Source organism: Bactrocera oleae, chromosome 5 (assembly GCF_042242935.1).
Source record: "Bactrocera oleae isolate idBacOlea1 chromosome 5, idBacOlea1, whole genome shotgun sequence".
In the NCBI taxonomy this organism is placed as follows: domain Eukaryota; kingdom Metazoa; phylum Arthropoda; class Insecta; order Diptera; family Tephritidae; genus Bactrocera; species Bactrocera oleae.
Genome location: NC_091539.1, coordinates 43162182 through 43186032, shown reverse-complemented (window position 1 = coordinate 43186032; position 23851 = coordinate 43162182). Strand labels below are relative to the sequence as shown.

At 36.7% G+C, this 23851-nt stretch overlaps 2 protein-coding genes across 4 annotated transcripts; both read right to left on the bottom strand.

The window, feature by feature from the left end:
- Positions 1-1925: 1925 nt before the first annotated feature.
- On the bottom strand, positions 1926-10289 carry Ankle2 (ankyrin repeat and LEM domain-containing protein 2). Of its 3 annotated transcripts, XR_001331179.3 has the most exons (12): positions 9783-10289; positions 7653-7814; positions 7100-7575; positions 6892-7044; positions 6723-6800; positions 5196-6656; positions 5034-5130; positions 4541-4950; positions 4193-4317; positions 3380-3511; positions 3162-3287; positions 2921-3060 (listed from the first exon to the last, which is right to left on the bottom strand). XR_001331179.3 is itself a non-coding variant. In XM_014248260.3 (11 exons), exons 1-11 carry the CDS (start codon positions 9817-9819, stop codon positions 2757-2759), a joined length of 3435 nt encoding a protein of 1144 aa, XP_014103735.2. In that variant the 5' UTR covers positions 9820-10289; the 3' UTR covers positions 1926-2756. The 3 variants fall into 3 exon arrangements, 2 of the variants coding, with proteins under 2 accessions (XP_014103735.2, XP_014103736.2); XM_014248260.3 differs by lacking the exon at positions 3162-3287 and having other exon boundaries at positions 1926-3060; XM_014248261.3 differs by lacking the exons at positions 3162-3287; positions 9783-10289 and adding an exon at positions 7973-8093 and having other exon boundaries at positions 1926-3060.
- A 203-nt stretch (positions 10290-10492) lies between these two features.
- On the bottom strand, positions 10493-22425 carry ppk23 (pickpocket 23). The gene is made up of 10 exons (XM_070110292.1): positions 22269-22425; positions 14404-14515; positions 14181-14334; positions 13967-14112; positions 13620-13701; positions 12654-12793; positions 12422-12564; positions 11931-12361; positions 10930-11181; positions 10493-10864 (listed from the first exon to the last, which is right to left on the bottom strand). Exons 1-10 carry the CDS (start codon positions 22423-22425, stop codon positions 10763-10765), a joined length of 1719 nt encoding a protein of 572 aa, XP_069966393.1. The 3' UTR covers positions 10493-10762.
- Positions 22426-23851: the final 1426 nt, after the last annotated feature.

The window sequence follows — 23851 nt, the reverse complement described above, 5'->3', positions numbered from 1 at the left end:
TAGAGTCCACACTCCGTACCTAACGGTAAATTTTTGGAGACGCAATTGCGTTTCTTGAACCACAAGAGAATAACGACATTTTTTTTTTGTTGTCGAAGCCATTAAGCCCGAAATGCGTTTTATCTGAGAAGATGATTTTTCGGATGTCTGAATTTCCGGATTTTCCAGAGAACGTGAATTTGCGTAATAATCTTGGACAATTTCCAAGCGTTGTACCAAATAGAAACGTGACATGATGAAATGGCAAATCTTACTGAACACACTGACAAAATTTGTCATAAATCCGTGAGCTAACATGGAAGCCACAAGCGGTCAAAGTCACGTCATCCTTATTGGTAGACTCTGTATATTTATGTATGTTTTCCGTATAATTAACACCTTATTTGTCAATAAGAGCTTAGAGTACTTCGCATAACTAAGTTCATGTCCATGAGACGTTTTGAATGCCATCAACCCTGTAATGCTGGCGTTCGTTATTAAGTTTCTATTTTGTTACCTCGGAAAAAATATCTAAATATACCTACTTCAATATATTTCTAGTCACTGGTCATGCCCGCAGGGAAATAGATATTAGATGAGCGGGTTTGTCGTGTTAGCTGAAGGGAAAGTTAAGTTTTATAAGGCGTCGAGTAAGATTGGGGTTTCCCGACATCAGCTTGTACGTCATCATACTCCAAAACTAGGTGTTAATTGACAAACCCTCTATGATGTATATTAGATAGTCAGATGAGTTTGGCGGTTTTAGGAAGTATAATGTACCTTCCAGTTATATAATATGTAGCCATGTCCGAAGTCTGGCATGATATTCCTCATAGAAGGTTTCGCTTCCAGCAAGCGTTTACAGGGGTAGTTTGGACGAAAATTTGTGAATTTGGTTGCGGCTTTGTATTTTGGTCGAAAATCGTGCCAGGTGAGTAATCTAGTGTGCAGACTTTGAAATGCAACGCGCAGTATTCCGCGGTTGTTGACTACAGACATTTTCACGTCATCGACGAAGATATTAACCTAGTCTGTACTCCTCCGTGCAGTTTGTGAAAAGCGTGAGTGTTGATTTAGTAGGGAAAGGTGCGTTGAGCAGTAGAGAAGCGAGAAAGTTCGGAAAAATAGTTTTTATTTGTAGTTGCTCTTAAGGAGCGATTACAATGGATGAATACAGATGATGACCGAAGAACTAGGCAAAATTTAGATTTTTGAACAATTGGCGGCTTAAAAAATGGAGATTATTATCAAAAATCTTATTCCTTCCATCATTTTCTGACAAATATATTTAAGAAGGTCGATCGGTCCAGCCATTTTGAAAAAATTTTCCTCACCATTAAAGAAATACGCTCTTAACTCCGAAATATAAAATATAAAATCGACTTTTTGAAAATTCACAAGTGGGGCGTTTAGTAATGCCATACCAATCCTTTCAACTGTAGGGAATGTACCCACGCTATTACTATTGTTGTTGTAGCGGTTAAATTGTGCCCGGTTGGGCATACAAAGAGAGGGCTAAATTCATGCGGGGACTCGGGGGATAAGTACGAGGATAACCTGCTACAGTATCTAAAACGAAGTTGCGCAAGGGTCACTTTATATTCTCGGGTCCACTAGAGCTCTTCGTCTGCAATGGGTGGTGGTTTAATTCCAAGTACGTCATACACTGGGAGGGAGTTGGTGAATGTGTTGATGGCGCCACCGTAAATGGCGGTCAGTGGGTGCCAAGTTTGTTGCGTCCGAAGTCTGGTCTCCGTGCAGCGTAGTTTATGACCGGCCGGCCCCAAGACAGCCGGCTCTACGCAACCGGAACGTACCTGGATTTTTATCCGGCAGGACTATCAACTCGGCAGCATTCTTCAAATTTATTTACTGTCTACGACGAAGATACTCAGCGTGTTTGCTGAATCATTCACGTTTCATAAGTAATAACAGCATTATTGTAATTATTTTGCATCGCTTGAGCACATTTTTATTATTAAAAAAATACTTTATTTCAAATATCAGAATATTGTAGTTTTGATTATTACAAAACACATAACTTTGTATGCAGAAATACATTTTTTAAGTATTTTAATTCTTCAAATAATTGTTATTCGGCCCAACATGCGATTCTTGCACACACACAGACATATAGACGGAATTGCAATTAAAGGACAAAATAGTTTACTCAACAATATTTGATTAGCCATTAGTTGACACTGCATTTAATTCAATTATATAATATTAATGTATTCATATATGTATAGTATATAAGTTAAAAAATCAGCCTTTAACTGCGTAACGTTCATTAAGTTTCTCAAAGACAAGTAAAAATGGGCAGCTAAATATTTAATCAGTGTAATACTATAAAATCATGTGGTAACACGGTTTGAATAAAATATAGCATAGTAATTATAATTATATAATAATTATGTAATTATGGAGAACATTTCGTTTATAAAATTCAAAGACAACATTTTTTGTTTTCGTAACTGCAAAAGAACATTCCAATAAAAAAAAAAACGTACAAAATTAATATTAATAAAATAAGCCAACAAGAAATGCAGCTCTATGCTTTCAAAATGCGCATTAAGATGCTGCAATTAGTAAATTCGAAATCAAATAAATTAAGAAACAGCCAAAACTATAATATAAATGTACAAATATTAGAGTGGTTAGCCAAAACGAACGCACTCACTGCGCGAGTGTAAATCGTAATTAATATGAGTTTTGTAAGTCTCAATGGAAAACACGCGCAAGCTGCACACTCCAAACGTCGTCTTTAACAGCAGTTGTTAGTGTGTGTTGTTGGCGTGGAATGGCGCCAGGAGGTTGGCGAGCGTTTGACGCGCAAAGAACCGCTTCGCTGTTGTTGGCAGTGCACGCTGTTGATTGATTATTGTTGTTGTTGCTGTTGCATGCAGTGGTTGTGCTGGAAATGCCGATCTTCCTGTTAACTTGGCTGTGAGTGGTGTGCTGGTAACACTTTTCGAAATGGCATGCCGTTGGGCAAACGGCGTAAGCGGAAATTCCTTACGGGTCGGTGTACGCGTTGACGTAAACGAGTGCGACTTCTTTACAATGGATAGCGATGGAAAACTGTAATAAAGTGTGTAATTACCATTATAAATACTTATATAAATTATTTGTAAAATTATTGGCAGTACAGAGAACAGCGGTGTACACACACAAATACATACCACAACACAAAGGCGCTAACACATAATTTCAAACATTTAACCAACTCTCATCTTGCGTGCTTCATACCAAACTGCGACTAACAAACTTCTTTCTCGCACACACATACATACATCTGATTTCATTTCCTGGCATAATAACGTCAATATATATATATTATTTCAAAACGGTATTATATATTATATTATTATATATATTTTTATATACAAATATTACTTACGCATCCATTTCTTCTTTCGGAAAGCGTAGCATAGCCGTTTTCCACGAGTGTATATTGGCGTATTTTGTGGTATCGATATCGATATGCATGATGGCATTCAGTACGTCGACATCCCGTTTCGTCGGTTCATTTCTAAAAAAAAAAAAATTTTAATTGTGAAACGTCAGTAAAAATATTACATTCCGTGTTAAATCGAAATTTTTTGATATAATATAATTTAACAATAATGATTACAGCAATATTTACTTATAATTAATTCGGAAAAGTTCACAGCAAATAATGAGACAAGTTAGGTAAAGAAAGGTTAAAGAAAGAAAAAAAGCTTAACTACCCTTCACAGGTGCATTTTTATAGCATTAAAGGGTATAAAAAGATCTTTATCTTGATTTTGGTCGGCCAGTTTAATATATGTTAGCTGTATGCTATAGTGGTCCGAACTGAAAAATATGTTCAGAGATGCCAGCGTTGCCTTGGATAATAATCTATGCCAAATTTCGTGAATATACTTTAACAAATAAAAAAGTTTTCTAAACAAGGACTTCAGTTGGATCGGTCAGTTTGTATGACAGCTATTTGCTATAGTTGTCCGATGTGAACAATTTCTTTGGAGATTATAGCAATGCTTTGGATAATAATTTATGCCAAATTTCGTGAAGATACTTTAGCAAATAAAAAAAATTCGTGCACGGACTTGGGTTCGAACGGCCAGTTTGTATAGCTATATGCATGTTATAGATGTCCGATTTGAACAATTTCTTCGAAGATTATAGCGCTGCCTTGGATATAAATATAGAGTATAGATTAGTTTCTTACCCATATATAAATATTTTGAATGTCTCCACCACGGGTTCATCCAATAGACTCCAGTGAGATGGACTTTCCGGTGGTGTAGCCCACACCTCTTCTTCATTGTCGGAATCAGTGTCACCAAAATCGGACTGCAAATTAATACAAATTCTCATTAATAAACTAATTTCAGTGTAAGGTTAAATATATACGAATAAAATAAAACAAAAACAAAAAAAAGACAATTCATACATTTTGTTTACGAAAATTTGAGGTTCTGGAACTCGTTTACACTCTAAGCATTAATAAGCAACAGTATCAAAATCAAAATGTTAAGTAAATATATGGCAATATATATAATATTTATATAATTACCCAAAACACATCGTTGTCTGGCGACTCATCGCGTACATTAACATCGCGCCACCGCTCGCCGCCTTCATTGTAATCGACGGGATCGCGCCACTGTTCTTTGGCATTCTTTGCATTTAGTGTGACGGTCTCTGTGTCAGTGCATGGCAAAGGATCACGCCATTCAATGCCATTATCTGCATTAGTTTGTTGCGATTTCTGTGTATCTTGTTGTTGTTGTTGCTGCTGCTGTTGTTGTTGTTGATGATGCTGCCTAGCTTGCTGATGACTGCGATAACGCGCCTCCATGCGATTTCTTCGGCTCGTTTTGCGACTGAGATTAGTCTCCCATTGGCACTTGCATTCACGCTCCTTCTCCCACTCGTGCGAACACATCTCCTCGGTTTTAAGTTGTTCGGGCAGTATTTGAGCAGCTGAAAAGAAGTGATTTGCACATTAATTTTATACAATTTATTCCCGAGTAAATATTTGTTTTACACTTGGGAGAGGCACTTACTTGGCGACTCCAACATGTTAAGTATTCGCCAGCAAACGCATTCGATGTGTTCACGCCGTTCACCGGGTGCAAGCATGTTTTTGATAATACCCCGAAGCTGTCGAAAGCAATATTCATTATTTATTATTGTTGGTATATATTATTTTAAGGCTTTCTACATACTTTTATTTTCATTGCCGGCGTGACCTCTTGTGAGTTTGCCAAATAAATTGAAATTAAATTGCCAATTCTCGAATGTACTTTGGAGAAATTAACATTTAGGAATCGCGTATCCTCCTTAAAACTACATATTAACGATTTCAGTCTTTTCAATTCAGACAGAAGTGTGTCATTGATGGACACCATGTTATCCATGTTATGTATAATGGTCTTGGTCATGCGTTTGGCGAACACTTGCACGGATTTCTCAACACATGTATAGGGGGTTGTGGACTGTGGCGCCGTTGTGGATATCTCACCGGTGCCAGTCATGTTGGCGTAGCGCGCCCGATCATTATTGAAACCATTACGAAAATCATGTAAACTGCCATTTTCTGGAAAATGCAACTTATCCAGTGCATTGCAAACGCTGTCTAAAATTACAGCCGATTTCGCCATGGCCTGTGCCGTTTTCTTTGTCATTTCCTCATCCTTGAGGCGTTGGCCGAAGTAGTTTTCGAGTTTGTTCAAACCATCCTCAGAAGCGATGTTGATGAAGGAATTCAAGAAGTCCCAATATTCGCGCCATTCGACATTCTGTTCCTTTGCCAATTCGCGTCCGATTAATTCCAAACCCTTTTCGGTATCTGTGATTTTGATATGGCGCTCTTTGAAGCCCGGACTGTCATAATGTTCAGGCTCATTCAACAACAAACTACGCAACGAATCATTACAACAGTCCGAGTCTGGTGAGGAAGCTGTACTATAATCACGATAAGTGTTGAAATTATCCTTGATTAACGGCATCTTGCGGCATAGCGCCGTCTTCAGCATGCTGCCTTTTAATTTGATTGCTTGCTGCTGCGGCTGCTCCAACGGCTGGTTTTCATTATTTTCGCCAATGGCGCTAATATCCAGCTCGTCGAGCAAAGTGGTATTAGCGGGTTCGATAAATTCGGGCGCTTTGCGTTCGACTGGTGTATTAGGATTGGGATCGCGATAGGTGAAGAATAGTTCACGTTTCATTTGTAACACTGGTGTATTTTGCGATGTTAAATTCTTTAAAATATTTATGTCCGTGCTCTGCGAGGTTAATTGTTCACGGCTATTATTGTTTTTTTCTTGTTCGATTGTTGTTGTTGAATTCGTGGTAGTATTTTTTGTTTCGACACTTTCCTCATGATTCTTATGATTACCATTCTGTTTATCAACTAACGAAGATGTGTCATTAGCGACACCATTTTCGTTAACTGCCTCACAACTGGCACGACGTGGCGTAGAATTGAACAGTGCGCGGCGATTGGCTTTTGCGAGTGGTGTGCCGAGAGTAGGACTGCCGTTACTGATGTTAGCGAGTGATGCCTTAGATGGTGTTCCATTAACACAGCGCGCTTTAACGGGAGAAATAAACAAATTATAAGTAACCGGCGACAATGCAGCATTGCTACCCAGGCGTGGTGGCGTTTTCCAACGACGGCAGAATTGCTAAAACAAGAAAAAAATCGTAAGACTTTTATATATACTTGTACAATGAAATAATAAAAATCATACATTGGCCTGCTCCTTATTCATTGGACCGGCTAAAGCTTCTATTTTAACCTCAGGGCTCAGTGGATCACAGTTGAGATTCTGGTTATAAATTAAAGAGCAAAAGCAAGAAAAATTAAAAAAAAAACAACGTATAATATTATTAGGAGCTGAAAATATTTTCTTGTTTTACCGGTGGATTGCTGACAGAAAACGGTTGACCAATTTTCGGCGGCACAGCATTGTCCACGGAGCGTATAACGGGCACGTAAAAACGCTCGTCGAGCAGTGCTTCGATCTTCTTTTTTAATTCTGGCGTAGCATTTGGAACTCTTGAACATATTATCTGCAGAAAATATATATTAATTTTATAGCTTATACGCTGTATTTAAAATGCATACATCTTTGGGATACAAGCCCTCCGAATTAGGTGCCATTTTGCATTCCGGGAAAGTAGTTAACAGCTCCACCATTTCAAAAGCACCGGTCTTCGCTGCGAAATGTAACGGTGTCTCGCTACGACCCTTTTCTGGGATATTCAAATAGTAATCCAATAAATTCACACACAATTCCTTGCACATCTTTACGTCGTTTTTCTTTCCCGTAAGCAAATCCACAAATTTTGTATCGCTTACTGTTTTCAAAATCAACTCAGCGATGCGCGGTTTGACGGATATTGCACAAATGTGCATAGCATTATATCGATATCCCTCCTTTAGTGTGGTGGGTGTGTCACCAGCGCTCACCAAATAACGGGGATTATCCCAAATCATGGTTTTTACACGTTCATAATCGCCGGACTCGATTATTTTGCGAAATTCAATTAGTTCCTGTTTAGTGGGTCCACGAAATGCCGCCTTTTCCATTGCAATGGATGCTGTTATAATAAAGAAAATATTATGATATTAAAATATGACAATATTTCCTTATACGTGTGGTTTCCGCAATACATACATTTGCTGTCGGCATGACGCGGTGGCGCCACCACTTCATGTCCAGTGTTGGCAAATTTTTTCGCATCATTTTCATTATTGAATTCACGTAAACGAGCCTCCTTGTGCAGCTTCAGCACATCCAGCGCTTCGCTCTTGTTACAATACACATGCGGAATTTCAGCTATAAAGAGACAAAGATTGATGCACATGGTTAATAGTCATTATATTTGCATGTCAACGATTAAAACTGTAAATTGTGTTGGGATCATGTCAGACAACGGTTAATCGTTTCCTTTTTATTTTTTAGGTATACAACGCCGAAATCGCGTGTTTTCTTACCACATCACAAATTGTTGGCAAATTTTCAAAAATTCGCTGTGGACGCGAGCGCGTTTAATTTAGCAAGCAGAGTGTGTCGCAACGGCGGTCATTAAAAAGTGCTAGTGAATTGTGGCAATATCGAGCAAAGAAAACAGGTGCGAAACAATAATGCGATATGATAAATAAAAACCTAAATCAAAACAAAAACATTGAAAACAAACATATGATTGAAGACAGAGTCTAAAGCCCCGTCATTGAATACTCGATACGTCAGTATGTAAGAGAAGCTTTCGGTAAGGTGTAATTTTAGTTTTTACGAACATGCGTACTAAATCTAAATAATTATGCTACAATATTGTAGAAAATGACTTTCAACACTACATACACGCTACAAACACAATGAGCATTTTTAAACTTATTAATGTAGGTTTGTTAGACCTTCGAGGATTTTACATGCAAAAATTTAGTGTATTTGAGCACGTTTTATATTCTATATTATATTATATACTATATTAATTCGTTCTATTGTTATTACAAATTAGATTTAAACATTTGTACAAATGAGAAATAAAGAAGCTTTTTTACAAATGCAAACAATAGCCTTAAATTATGTAAATAGAAACGAACGTGTTTACAATGTTTACAACTGTAACACAGTTTCTAAAATCTTTTATGACTTATTTACACTTTATTTTAATTGAAATGACACGCCTCTTCTTCATCACACCGCGAATCATCACGTCATCGTGATGTCGATGTTATTGAGCACACCCGTTTTAAACAGCAAATACAACACACAACTTACTCAAATGAATAGCGATTAAAAAATAGCTCTTTGTCTGCTTTTAATAAATAATCTTTGCTCACAATGTCTAACATCGACAAAATTACAAAGATAAATTACAAATAAGGGCATCTTATATATGTATGGATAATTAAGAAATACTAAAAATATGATACTAAAAAATTTAATCCTCAGGGTATTAGTGGGAATAATGTATATATTTCAATTTTATGATCTATTGTAATTAAGTCTGTACTATTTTTAATAAATTTAGTTTAGTTCAACATGCGTATGTGGATAAACATTATAAATAAAAACAGATCGAATTCAATTTCAGTCTTAAGTGGAGTGCATCTCCATACATGTGTATGTGTATATTAAAATATTTTCTTAGATATATACCTATATACATACATATGTTATTTACTAGATAAAGAGACGACTTTTATTGCTGCTGTTTGCCAACATACAAAATATAGATACATTTTGAACATCGCTGTGTTTCATTTATCTTTTTTAATATTATTATTAACTATTAATACACATAAAATAAATAATTGATTTTTAATAAAATATTATTTTTCTTTGTGGAGGCAAAATACTTAAAAAAATACAAATTTTAAATAATGTAAATAAGGGAAATTAGTTATAACAAATAATTAACAGAATACTAATTATTTTGTACATATGAAAAGGTAAACAAAAATAGGTACATGCTCAGTGATACTTTGTCATATAAATATATTTACAAATATGTACATGAAATGTATATCTTGTCAAAAACCTGCGACTATACTTATGTGAAAGCCGGTTAGCTTTATACGTACTTATTGCTAGAGACAAAGAATATATACAAATTGTTTGCGAATATTATCCAAGTTCAATGAGCTAGTCAATGCTTTTAAAAAATATCGGATTCTTCGATTTATGCATGGAAACAAATATACCGACATTCTCATATACCTTTATTTTTCTTATATTCGATTCGCCAACACAATTGTATGTATGTAAATTTTCGATTAAAATTGCCAAAAAATTGTTTACCTTCCTTTCCGGGTATATAGAGTCCATAAAAGGGCATCTCCACTCCGCGTGCACCTCTTATTGCGCTTGGGCTAATATTTATATTTACTTTGTTTAACTTGTCTGAACACCACAAGTTTGTTTTATGCGCAATTGCACAATACACGTTGCAATACTTCACTGAAGCGTATTGAAATTAACCTGCTTTCGTATTATGTACTTTTTAATTAACAATAATCGCAATGCTTTTGCGAAGTCCCAAATTTCACAATTTGCCAGGTAAAAAAATAAGTGCCAACAGGCCAAAGCGCAACACACCCTATTAGCCACCTCCCTTTGCTAAACAAACAATATTGTTCAATTGTTTTCTGCTTAACTTTAATAATCGTGTTCTAATTTCTGCATATTTCACTTTTTAACGCACTAAAAATCTATTTAAACATTCACTTTTATCCAAGTAGAGCAAGTTCTTGAACTTTTCAGCTTCTCTAATTTTTACTTTACCGTCTCATTCACATTCCATCAACCAACTTATTCTGTGTTGTTTTTACTTTTTGCGTCTCTTTTTTGCTGAGCGCTTTATGCGACATCTATGCGATGAATCCGAAGACACTTTTGTATAATTTTCCAGCAGATGCCGCATGCTATTATTTATAAAAGAAGCCGCAAAGAGCGGCAAATAAATCGAGAAAATAAAATTAAACAAGCTGTAGAAATTATTAAAAGAACTCTTCTGTGCTGTGATAAAACTTTATTAGTGTAATTTTTGAAAGAAGTTAAGCATAATGTTTGAAGCATAATACTAATATAAAATATACTGTCCGAATATACTTGTTGACCTTTTCAATGATAGAACCTTAAAACTTTGCTAATATTATGTGCAATTTGAATTTGTGTAAGTATTTAATTCATTACTGCTTAATTATTACTATTTTTTTATTCGTTTACTGATATCGTGATATCAACTGCATTATTCTTTTAAATCAGTTAAGTTAATGTGATTAGGGTAGATATTGTCCATATTTCCAGTCGCCGTTCGCATCGGTGTATTGCGGTATTATCTTTGTAGATTTGTATAATGATTTGGAATATCCGGTATAATCCTATTAGTTATTTAAAATGTTTTTCGTTAAGTAATTTATATGCATATGTATTAATATATTATTACTTTATCGGCTTTGCGTCGCCGGTTAAGCTCCTTAATATTTTCTGGAACATTCATATTTAAATTGTTTCGTTTACTCAGAGTAACAGATTTTTCGTTAAATTGCTTGCTATTCAAATTGTTTCGAGCCAAGTTATGATCTACAGCAGCACCGGGTGATGCAGGTTTTGAAACATAAGACATAATGCGAAGTGAAAGATTAATTGCTGGTGGCGGCCTTCTTTTGATTTCCTCTTCGATTTCATACAATTCTTGCTGCAATTAAAAAATATTAAAGAACATTTTAAATTATTATTGAATAATATTGTTGTAAAAAGGTTAAACTTTATTATTGCTGTAGTGATTCTATATTCGGTTTAGAAGTGAGGAATCGCGGTAATGTTAGGTTATGAACTTATATGTCGAGGGAATCGTCTGTATTGCTGGAATTGGTGCCCGTTTCCATTACGATGGAGTCTGCGTATATACATACATACAAGTAAGTATACTCAACATTAAAATGAATGGGTTGAGAGAAATGCGACAAGATTGCTATAATCATGAGGGACATACTTGCGTATTGTGTAGAGTTGAGTCTAAACTAATCTGATTGACCTATTGGTTGCTAAAAACATTTATTTGGTGGTGCACCGTTCTCACGACACCGTCGGTCCGAAACGGACCAGCATTTTTATCTGGCCAAGGACTGTTAACTCTGCAGCATTCCCCCAAATTACTTCATTTTTTCTGCAGCTACAACAACAATTTATGGGCTGCTAAACATCACATTGGCGGTTTGCAGGGTTAACAGATGTTATAGCTCTTAATATTTCCTTGAACCGAGTAAGAAGGGTCAACAGTAAGACTTTACCTAAGTATGTATGCATTCATTATACACACAATTACTTTTTCGAAACAGATATTTATTTTACTTTCCAATTTTTTTATAATACATTTGTATATCTCCATTTCGCTGTTATATCAATTATAAGTAATACAATAAACTAGACTTCCTTTCGACTTACCCTATTTTTGTAGACCATGCAACAAGCTCTTAATGTGAAATAATAAATAATCTCCACACCAGATAGCAGCGAGAAGCCCAGAAATAAGCTGGCAATACCGCCGAAGGACACCAATAGATCCACCCAACCGAAAAGTACCTCTCGTTTATACCGTATAATAGGCCATGTAAGAAATTCCACTAAAACGCCAGTATCATCGCTCTTTTCGGTGCTGGAAAACGTAATATATTGCGTATTATGATCAAAATAGTTAGAAAGTGTAACTAAAATTATTTTTAGCAAGTGTACGTGCTTTTTAATAAGTTTCTCAATATTAAAGACCGTCTTCGAACAACTCAATTCACATTGCATGCAATTCCTTATATTCGTAATGTTCGCCTTATTCTTTTCCAAGCACAACAGATCAGACACCCCGCATGTGGGAACACTCGCTGCAAAATAATTGCTAATTGAAGTTCAATTTAATTCTAATTAATAGTTTGAACACTCACGTATAGGTTTATAAAATGGTGGATTGCATTTACAGAACTTGATGGCGCGCTTCATGCGACACTCCTTCATACAGGAGGAGAAACTGTAACCCTCGGGGAAGTATTGCAATTTGACCTCGTCATAAAATATGCATTTCCGCTGACTGTGATTAAAATTTTGATTTTTATATCAGCAAAATTAACTTGTAAAATATTTAAAATCTTTAGTAGTCATTGCCCTAGCTCAGCTTACCCAATTGTTAGTTGTCGGGCGTCATCTGTGGTATATGTGTTCTTTTTGGAGATTCGTGCTTCGACCTTTTGATTATCCTCCCACTCTATTTGTGCGTTGTAATCACTGCCGAAATATTCCTCGTTTGAAAAAATGAAAACCTAGCAGTAATAAAGTAACGAGAAGTTTTTGAAAAACAAAATTCGCATAAAAAACGCTAGAACCAAAGTTTTTAAAAGCGATTTTATGTATTTTTTCAAGCGATTTTATGTATTCTCTACTTTGTCCGGTAAATGTTTTTTTACAAAGTATTGATCTAACGGAAAATCCCGGATACGAAGGATCGAACCATAGGGTGTTATATGTGTAGGTTTCATGAGACATGCAAGTAGGTTGCTTGTAACATGCAGGGACTCTTTGCATTCATTTCATAGGTTCAGTCGGTGGTTTGACTCCAAGGACGCCATTCAACGGTGTTCCTTCATTCCTGTGTGAATGCGTTGTTGAATGTATTCTAATAAGTCCTTTGATTGCGTTTGTTGGCGCCTTTCATTGTATTTACGATCTCTACTTGAAGTTGTAGTTTCAAGTTTGAAGCTATCATCTGTGTATTGGTTGTCACAGGGGGGCTATAACTTCGGCTCGTGTTTCTGTAGTCTCATCAGAGCACAGGTTCTTTCTATATATTGTACAAATAAGTGACAAATTTTCAGATACATTGTCAGCCTAGCTCCTCTAGTTCCTTAATAAGCTTCAAATGATGCGGTGTCTGTCATGAGTGTGAGTCCAACTGTCTGACACTCGGCTGTTTCTTAGGACCGCCTCATATATACTTTACTGGAATATGTTTTTTAATATTGCATCTGATTAATAGTTCTGCGTACATTGAGGAATAATGTACGAAAATACTAAAACATTCTTTTTCTTTTGAACTTAGCTTAGATTAACTCGTCACCTAAACCTCCAAAAACTCAGATTTCTACTTACCTTTGCTGTGCCGTTCGGCACGAAATACAAAGCCCATTTCTTATCCGTCTCATAAAGATCGTGTGGCGCCGCTCCATTGACACTAAGGTTTCATAGAATAGTGAAAACAAATATTTAAAAAAAAAAAATAACAAAGGTGTATCTTAATAATAGCAAATAAGGGAGCTTTTAAAAAAGAAAAGATGTATATTCTCCATCAAGTTGAAACCCAAGAATGATAAAATCCAAGACTGACCGGTTTAGGTTTTCGACATAAATGTATTTATTTTGAAAATAATTTGATTGAAATAGCCAGTATGATTGTAAATAATGAGTCTTGTATTCTGTCATTCTTGGCTGAAACTTACTCTTCTTTTGCCTCTGATTTGAAGCGACTGTTGAAGGCAAAGCAAACGCCATGCTCGGTGTAAACTCTATCGAAGTGTGTGCAACACGATATGGGCTCATCGCGGTACTTGCATTCGGTTAAGGTGTCTTCGCAGCTTACATGAACCTGAACAAATACGAAATCAAAAGCTGTATATCTAGAAGCTTTGTATTTCGCTGACTACTAAATCTTACTTTAAATACAGCTTCTCGTAAGTTAATTTCCTTCAAAATGTTGGGAGAGACGGATGTCGAGAGCGCATAGGCTTCATTGACATTGTCGAAGTTTAGTGATGTTAAAAGCTCAAGAAATGGTGTGATCATAGTTGCGGTGGGGTGGTCATAATTTCTGTTAGAGAAAAAGTAATTGGCATTACGTAAACTTTCTGAGCGAGTTTCATAGTCGGTATCAACTCACGATAATGTTCTGTATGCCCAATCGTATGCCTTGTCATGATCGAACGGTATTTCCGGACAGACAATTGTGCTGGGAAAGACAACATTTTGATTATGAAAATCAGTGTCCAAACCTATAAATATACAAAAGTATGTCATAAAAAAAGATACGTGAAGAACTTTTTATATTAATCACTAAGAAAATAGAAACTCTCGAGTTTCACTATCCAGATCTTTAGCCTTAATGACGAAAGCTGTAGTAAGAGACTGAGGCTGATCGACATTGACAATGTTCTAGACATTGCAGCTTAAGAATTTCCAAAAAGTCTTTAAGAAGGAAAGTTTTAGAAAATATCATTCAAGAACATGCTGCCACTGTTTATTTGAATTTAATGATAAGAGCTAGAAACAAGCATAAAAAATGTTCTAAATTTGGGGCGTCGAATAATTGAGGGTTTAAGAAGAGAATGAATGATTTGGCAAACGTTTAACACTTCTTCAATTTATTGTACGAAGACATCAACGAAACATGTGCGGCTGGGAGGCCGATATTTAGTTTAAGGTTCTATATATCAAAGTGGAAATGATTTTATGGAGGCGAATTAGTTTCTGGATCACTACTTAAACTACTTGTTTAAAAAAGGAAATATGTTGATGAAATTTAATACATCTATGTACTCCTTCGTACTCTGAGCACGTTGATTTTGCAGATCGTATAAATCGGACCAATGCCATGCCCACAAAATTCAATTATGCAAAGAAATAAAATGTAATGTAACTAAGTCACTATTAAATCTGATATAGAGGATCAGGGCTTAAAATTTTGTGAATTGTGGGCGTAGCCAAAAATTTGATATGATATTGCCTAATTTTATTAAAAAATATCTTCCCTCAGCAACTATCAGAATTTGATTAAAATGGTAAATAAAATTTATTTAATTTAATAAAAGTATAACAATATTAGGTGAACGTAATGACCTTTACATACTGCTCTTTGGTCAATCTTGACTTAGCACTCGTCCCATTAGCTCCTTTTTTATATTTTTTATAGACTAAATAAAGAAAAGAGGCGAACTGGTCCATTACGATAAATACGGAAAAGGCGTATAAACAGTCGGCATTTGACAGATCGTGAAATCCAAATGCCCTTACATCATTAAAAGAATAAAAAACAAGTAAGGAAGGTCTAAGTTTGGGTTTAACCGAACATTTTATACTCTCGCTACTTGCAAGCATCAAAGCCAGGCAAATACCTTCATGTGTTGGCAAGACTTTATATTAAAATGTGTTACGAAAAAATTCAACATTCATTGTTCGACGAAATCGTGAATGGGTTACAACCATATTTAGTATCTTATTAATTTATATTGAAGGTCGTAGACTCACTTAGTTTCATTCCTATATATTACTACGGGACAGCGAAAATTATATTAAAATAATCCTCAAATGAGATGTATGTGACATAAATTCATACGAAAGGGCTAAATTAAAAAAAAAAACACCAACCAAAGGATCGGATTCATTATATTGGGGTTATGAGGTTTGGACCAAGGTCTAGACTAATTTCAATTATATTCAGCGGTAAACCATATAATTTTTAGAAAAAATTGTCCACGATTTCATTAAAAAAATAACATATTTTGACCAACCTAAACGGTTTAAGCTCAGGCGGAATGTCGGTTTACTGGAAGCAGAGAAAGATCTGGGCTGATTCCATTAATTTTTGATATTACTGTGGTATAATTGTGAACATATTTACAAGCAATTTTATAAATATATAACTCACACACTGACCGACAGATTCGGCATAAGGTTTGTTAAAATAACGAAAATCATTATAGAAGTATGAAGTATATGGGAATTAGGATAATTCTTAGATTGAATTCCCAAAACTGACTAAATAAATTTTGACATTAAGATATAATATATCCAATATTACACATTCAGATAATTTTGCTAATACATATATTGTCTGATATATACGGTATAAACCCAACCGGAAGTTTGAAAATCTTGTATAAGGTATATGTTATGGGGAGTTAGGGTCAATACTACCACTTTATTGGCTCGATTTCATGTATTTTTTGCTTCACCGCATATTATTAAGGGAAAAAGTTGTTATCTGAGTTTCATTAAGGTACCTTATATACCATCACCAATATATAAGGAGTCAATTCAGCCGAATATTTCAAAATCCTGATATTAGTAAGAGGACTAGGGCACAACTCGCATATTGGCCGTGATATACGGTATAAAGTCAATCGGAAGTTCGAAAATCGGAGGCTAAGGGAAATATTGACCCAATTTAACCAATTTCGGACTACTACTATTATTAGAAAATTGGCTGATATTTTCGGTATAAAGTTAGCAATAGGAACTGGAGTCCACATATTCTGTATCTAGGGGATTGAATCGTTATGGTCCGATTTTGAAAATTTTTAGACTAGAGATGGCATACCATAAAGGTACTATGTGCTTAATTTGTATATTGGAAAGTGAACTAATCAGATGTAATATAATAGGAACTTCAGGATAGTGTCATGTACTGAATTTGTTTGAAATTTGTCCGGTAGGTTTTGAAATATGTGATTTCACCTAAATATTGGGGGTGCTTGATACCGGACCCTTAAAAGCCCTGACATAACATTTTGTCTGTGAATTTTAATACCTCCGACGTATTTATTTAGTGAGTTATTGCAATTTTTTGGTTTTCAAAATTACCGTTATATGGGAAGTGGGTGGGGTTATAATCCGATTTCACCTATTTTCATACTGTCGGAGAGGGTGGCAAAAATGATTTATTTTGAGTAAATTGGTATTGGTATTGCTTTAGAAGTTTGTGAGATAAATCTTTTCTGCACACACACACACACACACACACATACATGCATACATACATACATCCGCATATATGTAAGCGATGACGGACATGAAATTCCAACAATATCCGCCACACAAATGCCGCAATGCAACGCAACATGGCGAATTTTATGTTGACTGACTGTTGACTGCATGAATAAACGGGCAACGCGACTGCCTGGCCATTATTGGCGTTGTCACTGCAGCGCCATTGTTCCCAAGATGGCAATAGACGTTGAAGGAGTTGAAGCCGTTCAAGTCGCTTTGCGATCAGCGAGCAACGAGCGAGTACGTGGTGAAACAGCAAACAGCGCCACTGCTGCTAAATCTACAAATCCTATGTGCCACAACGCGTTGCATGCCACATACATGCATGCATGTTTGTACACCCACGCGAAGTGAAACTGCCGAATATGAGTGTGTGTTCTACCAAAGGCACTTCATTGCTCTAATAACAACAACAATCCCACATACAAACACACGCGCACTTGCATGACTGAAGTAATTGTGTGTGACACGCGAAATTGCGAATGAAGCGATGTTGGCGGGAAAAAATGCGGCATCGCTGCGGGCGTAAGCGCGAGTGCGCGGGTGATGAGCTCATAAAAATGTTCATAATTGGAGTAATGGCAGTCGCAGCAAGAACAACAACAACAACAGTGTATTTACATCAATGGTGCTGTAACGGCAACAGCGGTAAGAAAATGGTGGCGAACTTCGGTATTTTAAATTTGAAAACACAAACATCGCACACAACCACACACATACAAATCCAAGCTTATAATCTCACGGTCTCCTCAAATATGCATAGATATGTATGTGTGCCCATGCAATGTGTGTATGTGTGCCTATGCACAAAGCAGCTGCAAAGCGGGTGAGCAGTCCTTAAAGATGCAAATGCAGATGACGATGAGAGGCACCACCCGCCCGCCGCTCTCCCGCGCTCTTGGTCCGGCGGGCGTAAGCGCTAAAAGAACATTTTTTGTTAGCAGAAAGAGGAGTGTCTTAAAATGGGCGGTTACACTGCCAATGCTGGCATGCTACGTGCAACAAACAAGCAAACACACACATTTGAACATTTCCATACAATTTTATACCAACACAAATACAAATGGTTTTGTGTGAAAAAATCGGTGCTTTTATACGTGCATATATATGTACATTGCATATTTGTTGTTGTTTTGTTTTTGTTGGCGCTGGCCGGCATTTGCATAAAAGCGCCAAGAGGAAGTGAGCCTTGAAATGTTTTTGCGTTGGTTTTTGCATTTAATTTTTAATTCTTACTTTTATTTGTTTGTCAGTAATTAAAAAGCTCAAAAAACGCAGACAAAAAAAAAATGATGAAATAAAAATAAAAATAAAAAAATGAAGCGCGTATATAAATAGACGCTAGAACATGAGCAAATGCAGCAAAATGTCAGTTTGTGTTAAATTTATGCTCATTGCATTTGGTTGTGGCGCTGCGTTGCACTCACTTGCGGATGTCAAATATTATTGCCCACGTGACATTGACTAGTGTCGGTGCGTGCCGTTCGCTTGAGTTTTGCACCTTTTTGTTGTTGCTGCTGGCGTGGCATGGCCAATGTCCGGATTTTTAGTGCCTCATCTCAGCTGCTGCGGAACGAGTCAGTGCAGCACATCCGATTGGCGCCGGCGGCCAAGTGAAGCTGGCTTTGGCACTCTACCAAATAGGCCACATGTTTTGTCACATGCACGTACATACTTAAAATGTAGTTGTATGTGTGCAAATGGGTTGTTCGAAAATCGCTCATTGCCCTAGATATGCTTAATATACTTTTAATTATACATTTTTTTAACTAGATTGTAACGCATCGAAATTAATTTCGGTCGTTGTGTTCGTCTGAGTTTTGAAAATCGTGAAGTGGTTTGAACTCTGCATTTTAATAATTAGATATACTATACGAAGTTATTCGTAATATTACTGTGATCAAGAGAGTAAGGTGAATTTGTTTATAAAATGTAAATTCTTTATTTATTCTTTAAAGTCAATTTTATCCTCTTGAAAGTAATCGCCGTACGACAAAACGTACTTTTTTCAACACTTTTTCCAGTCCTCGAAGTAGTCGATTTGACTTTTATCTCCTTAATCGTGTCAAAACAGCGTCCACGCATTGGCTTTTTGAGTTTGTTGAATAGCTAGAAGTCGCACGGCGCCAAATCAAGCGAATAAGTTGGTTATGAAAGGATCTGCGTCAAGTTTCTGGCAAAAAAAGGTGCAAAGAACCAATGCAGTATGACATGGGCCATTATAGTGATGAAGGAACCAAGAGTTATTCGCCCATAATTCCGGCCATTTCAGATGATATTTTTAAATAATATTCCTTGTTGCCAATTTGGCAATTCGGCAGAAGAAATTCATAGTCACCTGCGCTACGATAATCAAAGACTCTTGTCAGCACGACATTGATTTTTGCGGTGGTTTTTCAGGTTATGCTTCACCTTTTGCCCGATATTCGCTAGATTGGTAAATTGGCAATTGGCATTCTCTTCAATGAGATCAAAATGCCGTTGGAAAGAAAAATAGTATATTTTGTATTTTATGAAGTTTTCCGACGTAAGGACAGGTTGTGATCGAGTGTAAGCTGGTCAGAGCCTGTCTAGTCAAAAAGTCAGACATATCTTTAGTCGTTTCGTATCACAAATCTGCTTAGGTGTTTTATTTATATAATATTATATTTCAGCTATTTCACCTGAATGTATAAAAGTATGACATCCAATGTGTTTCCCCCCGAGCCTGGAGTTCTCGAAGGGGCCCGTACTTTCAGTAAAGGCTCTTTTTCCTACCTATATGAACAAGTGTATGAAAATTGCAGTGAAGAAGAAATTGATTTCAAAAGAAACACATTCTATGTCATATTTCATAGTTATAGTATCTTTTATCTGGAAGAGAAGATTCGCCGCAGGGAGTGACATAAACGAATCGTTCTCATTTCTATGGCATGAAAGAAGATACTTTTGCAAAAAAGTATTCCGTTGATGTAAATGATAAGTTGTCCAATGCAGCTATTCACTTCAGACACGTTTATGATGTCCGTCTTACTCCATACAACTTATTGAATGCCATCAATGCTCGAAAATTAGAAAGATTTTTCCCAAATATTTGCATCGCTTTGAAAATATTTTGCATTTTACCCGTTTCTGTTTCAAGTGGTGAACGTTCGTTTAGTGCATTAGCAAAAATTTTTCTCGATCATGCTCGTCACAGAGCAGGATTTAAGGATTAGCTACACTGTAGCTAGAGGCAGAATTAGCCAAGAAGTTAGATTTCCAGCCAATTATTGATGCATTCTCTGCCGTCAAAGCTCAAAAAGCCCGCTTCTAAATTCCAAATAATTGAAGATTGAAGGATTTTAAACTGTATGTTCAAAAACTTCTTCATGATAGTCAATAGATTTCAAAAAACAGTTTGTGCATTAATTAGATCGATAAATAAATGTTTGAAGGACTCTCACTGCTTGCTATCCCTATAACATACATATATTCCGGTATAATCTGAAAAAATATTTTTAACTAAAAGTCTATGTAGGAACTGATTTATACATTATTGATTTTCAAAATCGCACAAAGCACATTTGTTCCACCCAACATTAACAAGAAAGCAAATTTAATACAGATGTGATGAGAGCACAAAACACTACGTTGTATTTCACTTATTATTCAAAAACATTGAAGTACTAAGTGAGAAGATTATAAAGTATTATAAACATTTCTGTAGGGAGGTGTTCCCCACCTTTTTACCCATGGCTATGGGTTTTCTCTCGGCGGCCCTGAACATTCCAAATTATTTTTCATATTCGATCTTGTAGATCAATAGGCAGTTTTAAGAAATTATTTCTTAACTTAAACCAAATAAAAATATCGGTGTATTAGAAATATAGATTTTAGGCGCCCTAGCACACCAAAGCGGAGGGGAGTACATGACAATTAGAAGAAAATTTCTGAACGGAAATATTTAAATTTTTATTATGACCAGCAGTTTTCAACTTTTTTACTGTTATTTAAACGATTTATTAATCTTAAATTTTTTCTGAGGGATAGATATGAACTATCTACGCACTGGCGTCACCCATCGGTACATTTGTACACCTGGGCCATGGCGCCCTCCTAATTTTTCGCCCGTGTTGCTCGTTTTCTTAGTATATATATATTTTTATAATATCCCGAGTATAAGCTTTACCGCAACGGATCATAAATCCGATTCGTGATAATAATCCGACTCTGGTTTCACATATAGGGATTCCTTCAAGTAACGATAATAATTTGATTGCAATCGTAGCCGATAGCGACCGAACAAACATAACATAACCATAGCAGACATATTTCTGGAAATATGCGAGCGAAAAGTATACACATTTTCTATCCACTCTTTCAATTCCAAACGCACACATACTCAATTACGTTTCCACACTCGAAGCTTCTACACCTTCGAAGCGGGCACGCATAGCTTTGGGTCACCTGCTCAGATTGCACGAACAACAATTACAAATTTCGCATGTGCCCAGCACTGGCTCATCGGCACATTGCAGCACAAAGCAGCCAGCGAGCCAGCGAGCCAGCCAACCAGCCACATTGTGTAAGTGCGACGTTTAATTACCCTGCAGCGGCGACGTTTGTGACGGCAGCGACAATGGTAGTGACAGCGGCAGCCGTGGCGGTTATGGTGACTGGCCGGTAGAGATGACACGCTCGTTGCTCAATTTAAGGCAATTTTATTTGGTTTATATAGCGTTGTTGTAACTTTGCTTGTTGTTGTTGTTGCTATGTGGCAATACGTTCTGTGTTTGGCACTTAACAACCTACTAACCATTTGAAATTGCATTTTGATGCTGTTGCTGTTGCCGTTGCTGCGTCATCAGTTGGCTGAGCGTAAAATAAAAATCTAAATTAGCTAAAATCCAATTATTTCACACACAAATGCGTCCATTCAATGTTATAATGCAACATTTGCATTATAAGTGCCACATGAATCAGAGCAGCAAATACGCAAGCACACACTCACACACATACGAACACGCACACGTGTACATGTGGCGCGCGGGTGTTGCATTCCGTTGTCCACTTTGTAACGGCCACCACACCGACGCGCCGCGGGCGGCTGCGTTGGGGGCGAAGGTGTCGAGCGACGTGTCGAGGTGTTGAGGTGTATTGGTGCGGGTAAATGCATTCACGCCATGACGTTGAACGCTCACATCCGGTCATAAATTTTGTCACTTGGCATTTGCTTGCCTGCCACGCTGCCACACTTGCCTTTGTTGTTACTGTTACGAGTACTTTTACAATTTCTCGCTTTGTTATTGTTGTTGTTGCCATTGTGATTGTATTCGTGAGTTTGTTGTTGTTGTTGTTGCTGATCGTTGACGGCGTTAATCGGATTTGAGCATAAAATTGGATTTCACAAGTGGGAATTGCGCATGCAAGCAGTGCGAAGCGTGTTAGCCAGTAGCGCAAGGACCAAGAAGTTGCCATTAAAACGCGCGCTGAAGACGATAGTTTGCCTGCATCGGGTATATAGCCGTAAGATGATGGCTGTTGATGAGAAAATGGTAGCTGATGGCTTCGTTGCCACTGCATAAATGTCACAAAACTGAATGGGAAATCCAGAAATATTGCGTCAAATATATGTGTGTGTGTGTATGTGTGTTTACTAGTGCGCAACTTGAAATTCGCAGATAATAATAGTAAAATGCAGCATTTGTGTGCGAAAGCAGCTGATATGTGCGCGAAATAATATTTGAGTGGAATTTGCAGCGGATTAAAGTAGGCGAAATATCACGGACAAAGCGAGAATTAGGTTGTAAAATTGGTGTAACGAATGCTTTTATGGAGTGGCATCGAATTGCAGAAACAGCTAGCTTTTAGTAGTTTATATGGTATATAACTTTAAGGAATAAAAATATTTAAATTTTTATTTCTATTCAACGAGTTCAATAAAATTAAGTTTCTGCCGGTTCAGAACACAGTTATAGAGATACGCATGTATATGCAACGTTAAAGATACTAACGGTTATGCTTGCTGGTAGATAATTTGAAAACAGTGATCCTGCATTTGATATTGTTGAGGGCGAAGTTGTAAGCCAGTGCTTTGTCTTGCTAAAAGATGATTTTCTTCTTCGCAAAATGTTTGCCGTTTTTGCCTCAATGATTCGTCGAATGGACCCAATAATTCGACATAGTAGAGCTGTGTAACCGTTTTGCTCTTTTATAGCTAATTGATTCAAATCACACCTTGTGAATTCCAGAAAACAATAGCCACCACCTTTTCTTCTCATTGGACAGTCTTCGCCTTCTTCAGTAAAGGTTCCACTAGTATTCTTCATAGTTCCCGAGTGTTCCTTGGTCTCTGGTAGGTATCAACGGCTCTTTTAACGCTTTCGGTCAAGCAGAAACTCATTTTATGCTGTTCTGAAGTGATCTCAGGGTTGGGCTCGTTGTACAGAGTGAAAAAACATGTCGTCGTCGAGCCACAGTTTTCTTCTGTAGACACATGAGCCCTGTGGTCTTTTGAGATGCCATCTATATCAGCTATCTCGCCTTCAATTTGCGGTCAATCAATACGAGATCGCGGACTTTTGTCACGTTACCCTCCGTAG

Excerpts from the sequence above, each read along its gene's own strand:
- Ankle2 (XM_014248260.3), bottom strand. The coding sequence starts at position 9,819 with ATGCCCTTTTATGGACTCTATATACCCGGAAAGGAAG. Across the intron at positions 7,576-7,652 it reads GCGTCATGCCGACAGCAAAT|CATCCATTGCAATGGAAAAG; the intron begins GTATGTATTGCG and ends TTATTATAACAG. Across the intron at positions 3,061-3,379 it reads CCGAAAGAAGAAATGGATGC|TTTTCCATCGCTATCCATTG; the intron begins GTAAGTAATATT and ends ACTTTATTACAG.
- ppk23 (XM_070110292.1), bottom strand. The coding sequence starts at position 22,425 with ATGCATTTACCCGCACCAATACACCTCAACACCTCGACACGTCGCTCG. Across the intron at positions 14,335-14,403 it reads TGGGCATACAGAACATTATC|AAATTATGACCACCCCACCG; the intron begins GTGAGTTGATAC and ends TTTCTCTAACAG. Across the intron at positions 13,702-13,966 it reads AAATCAGAGGCAAAAGAAGA|TGTCAATGGAGCGGCGCCAC; the intron begins GTAAGTTTCAGC and ends ATGAAACCTTAG.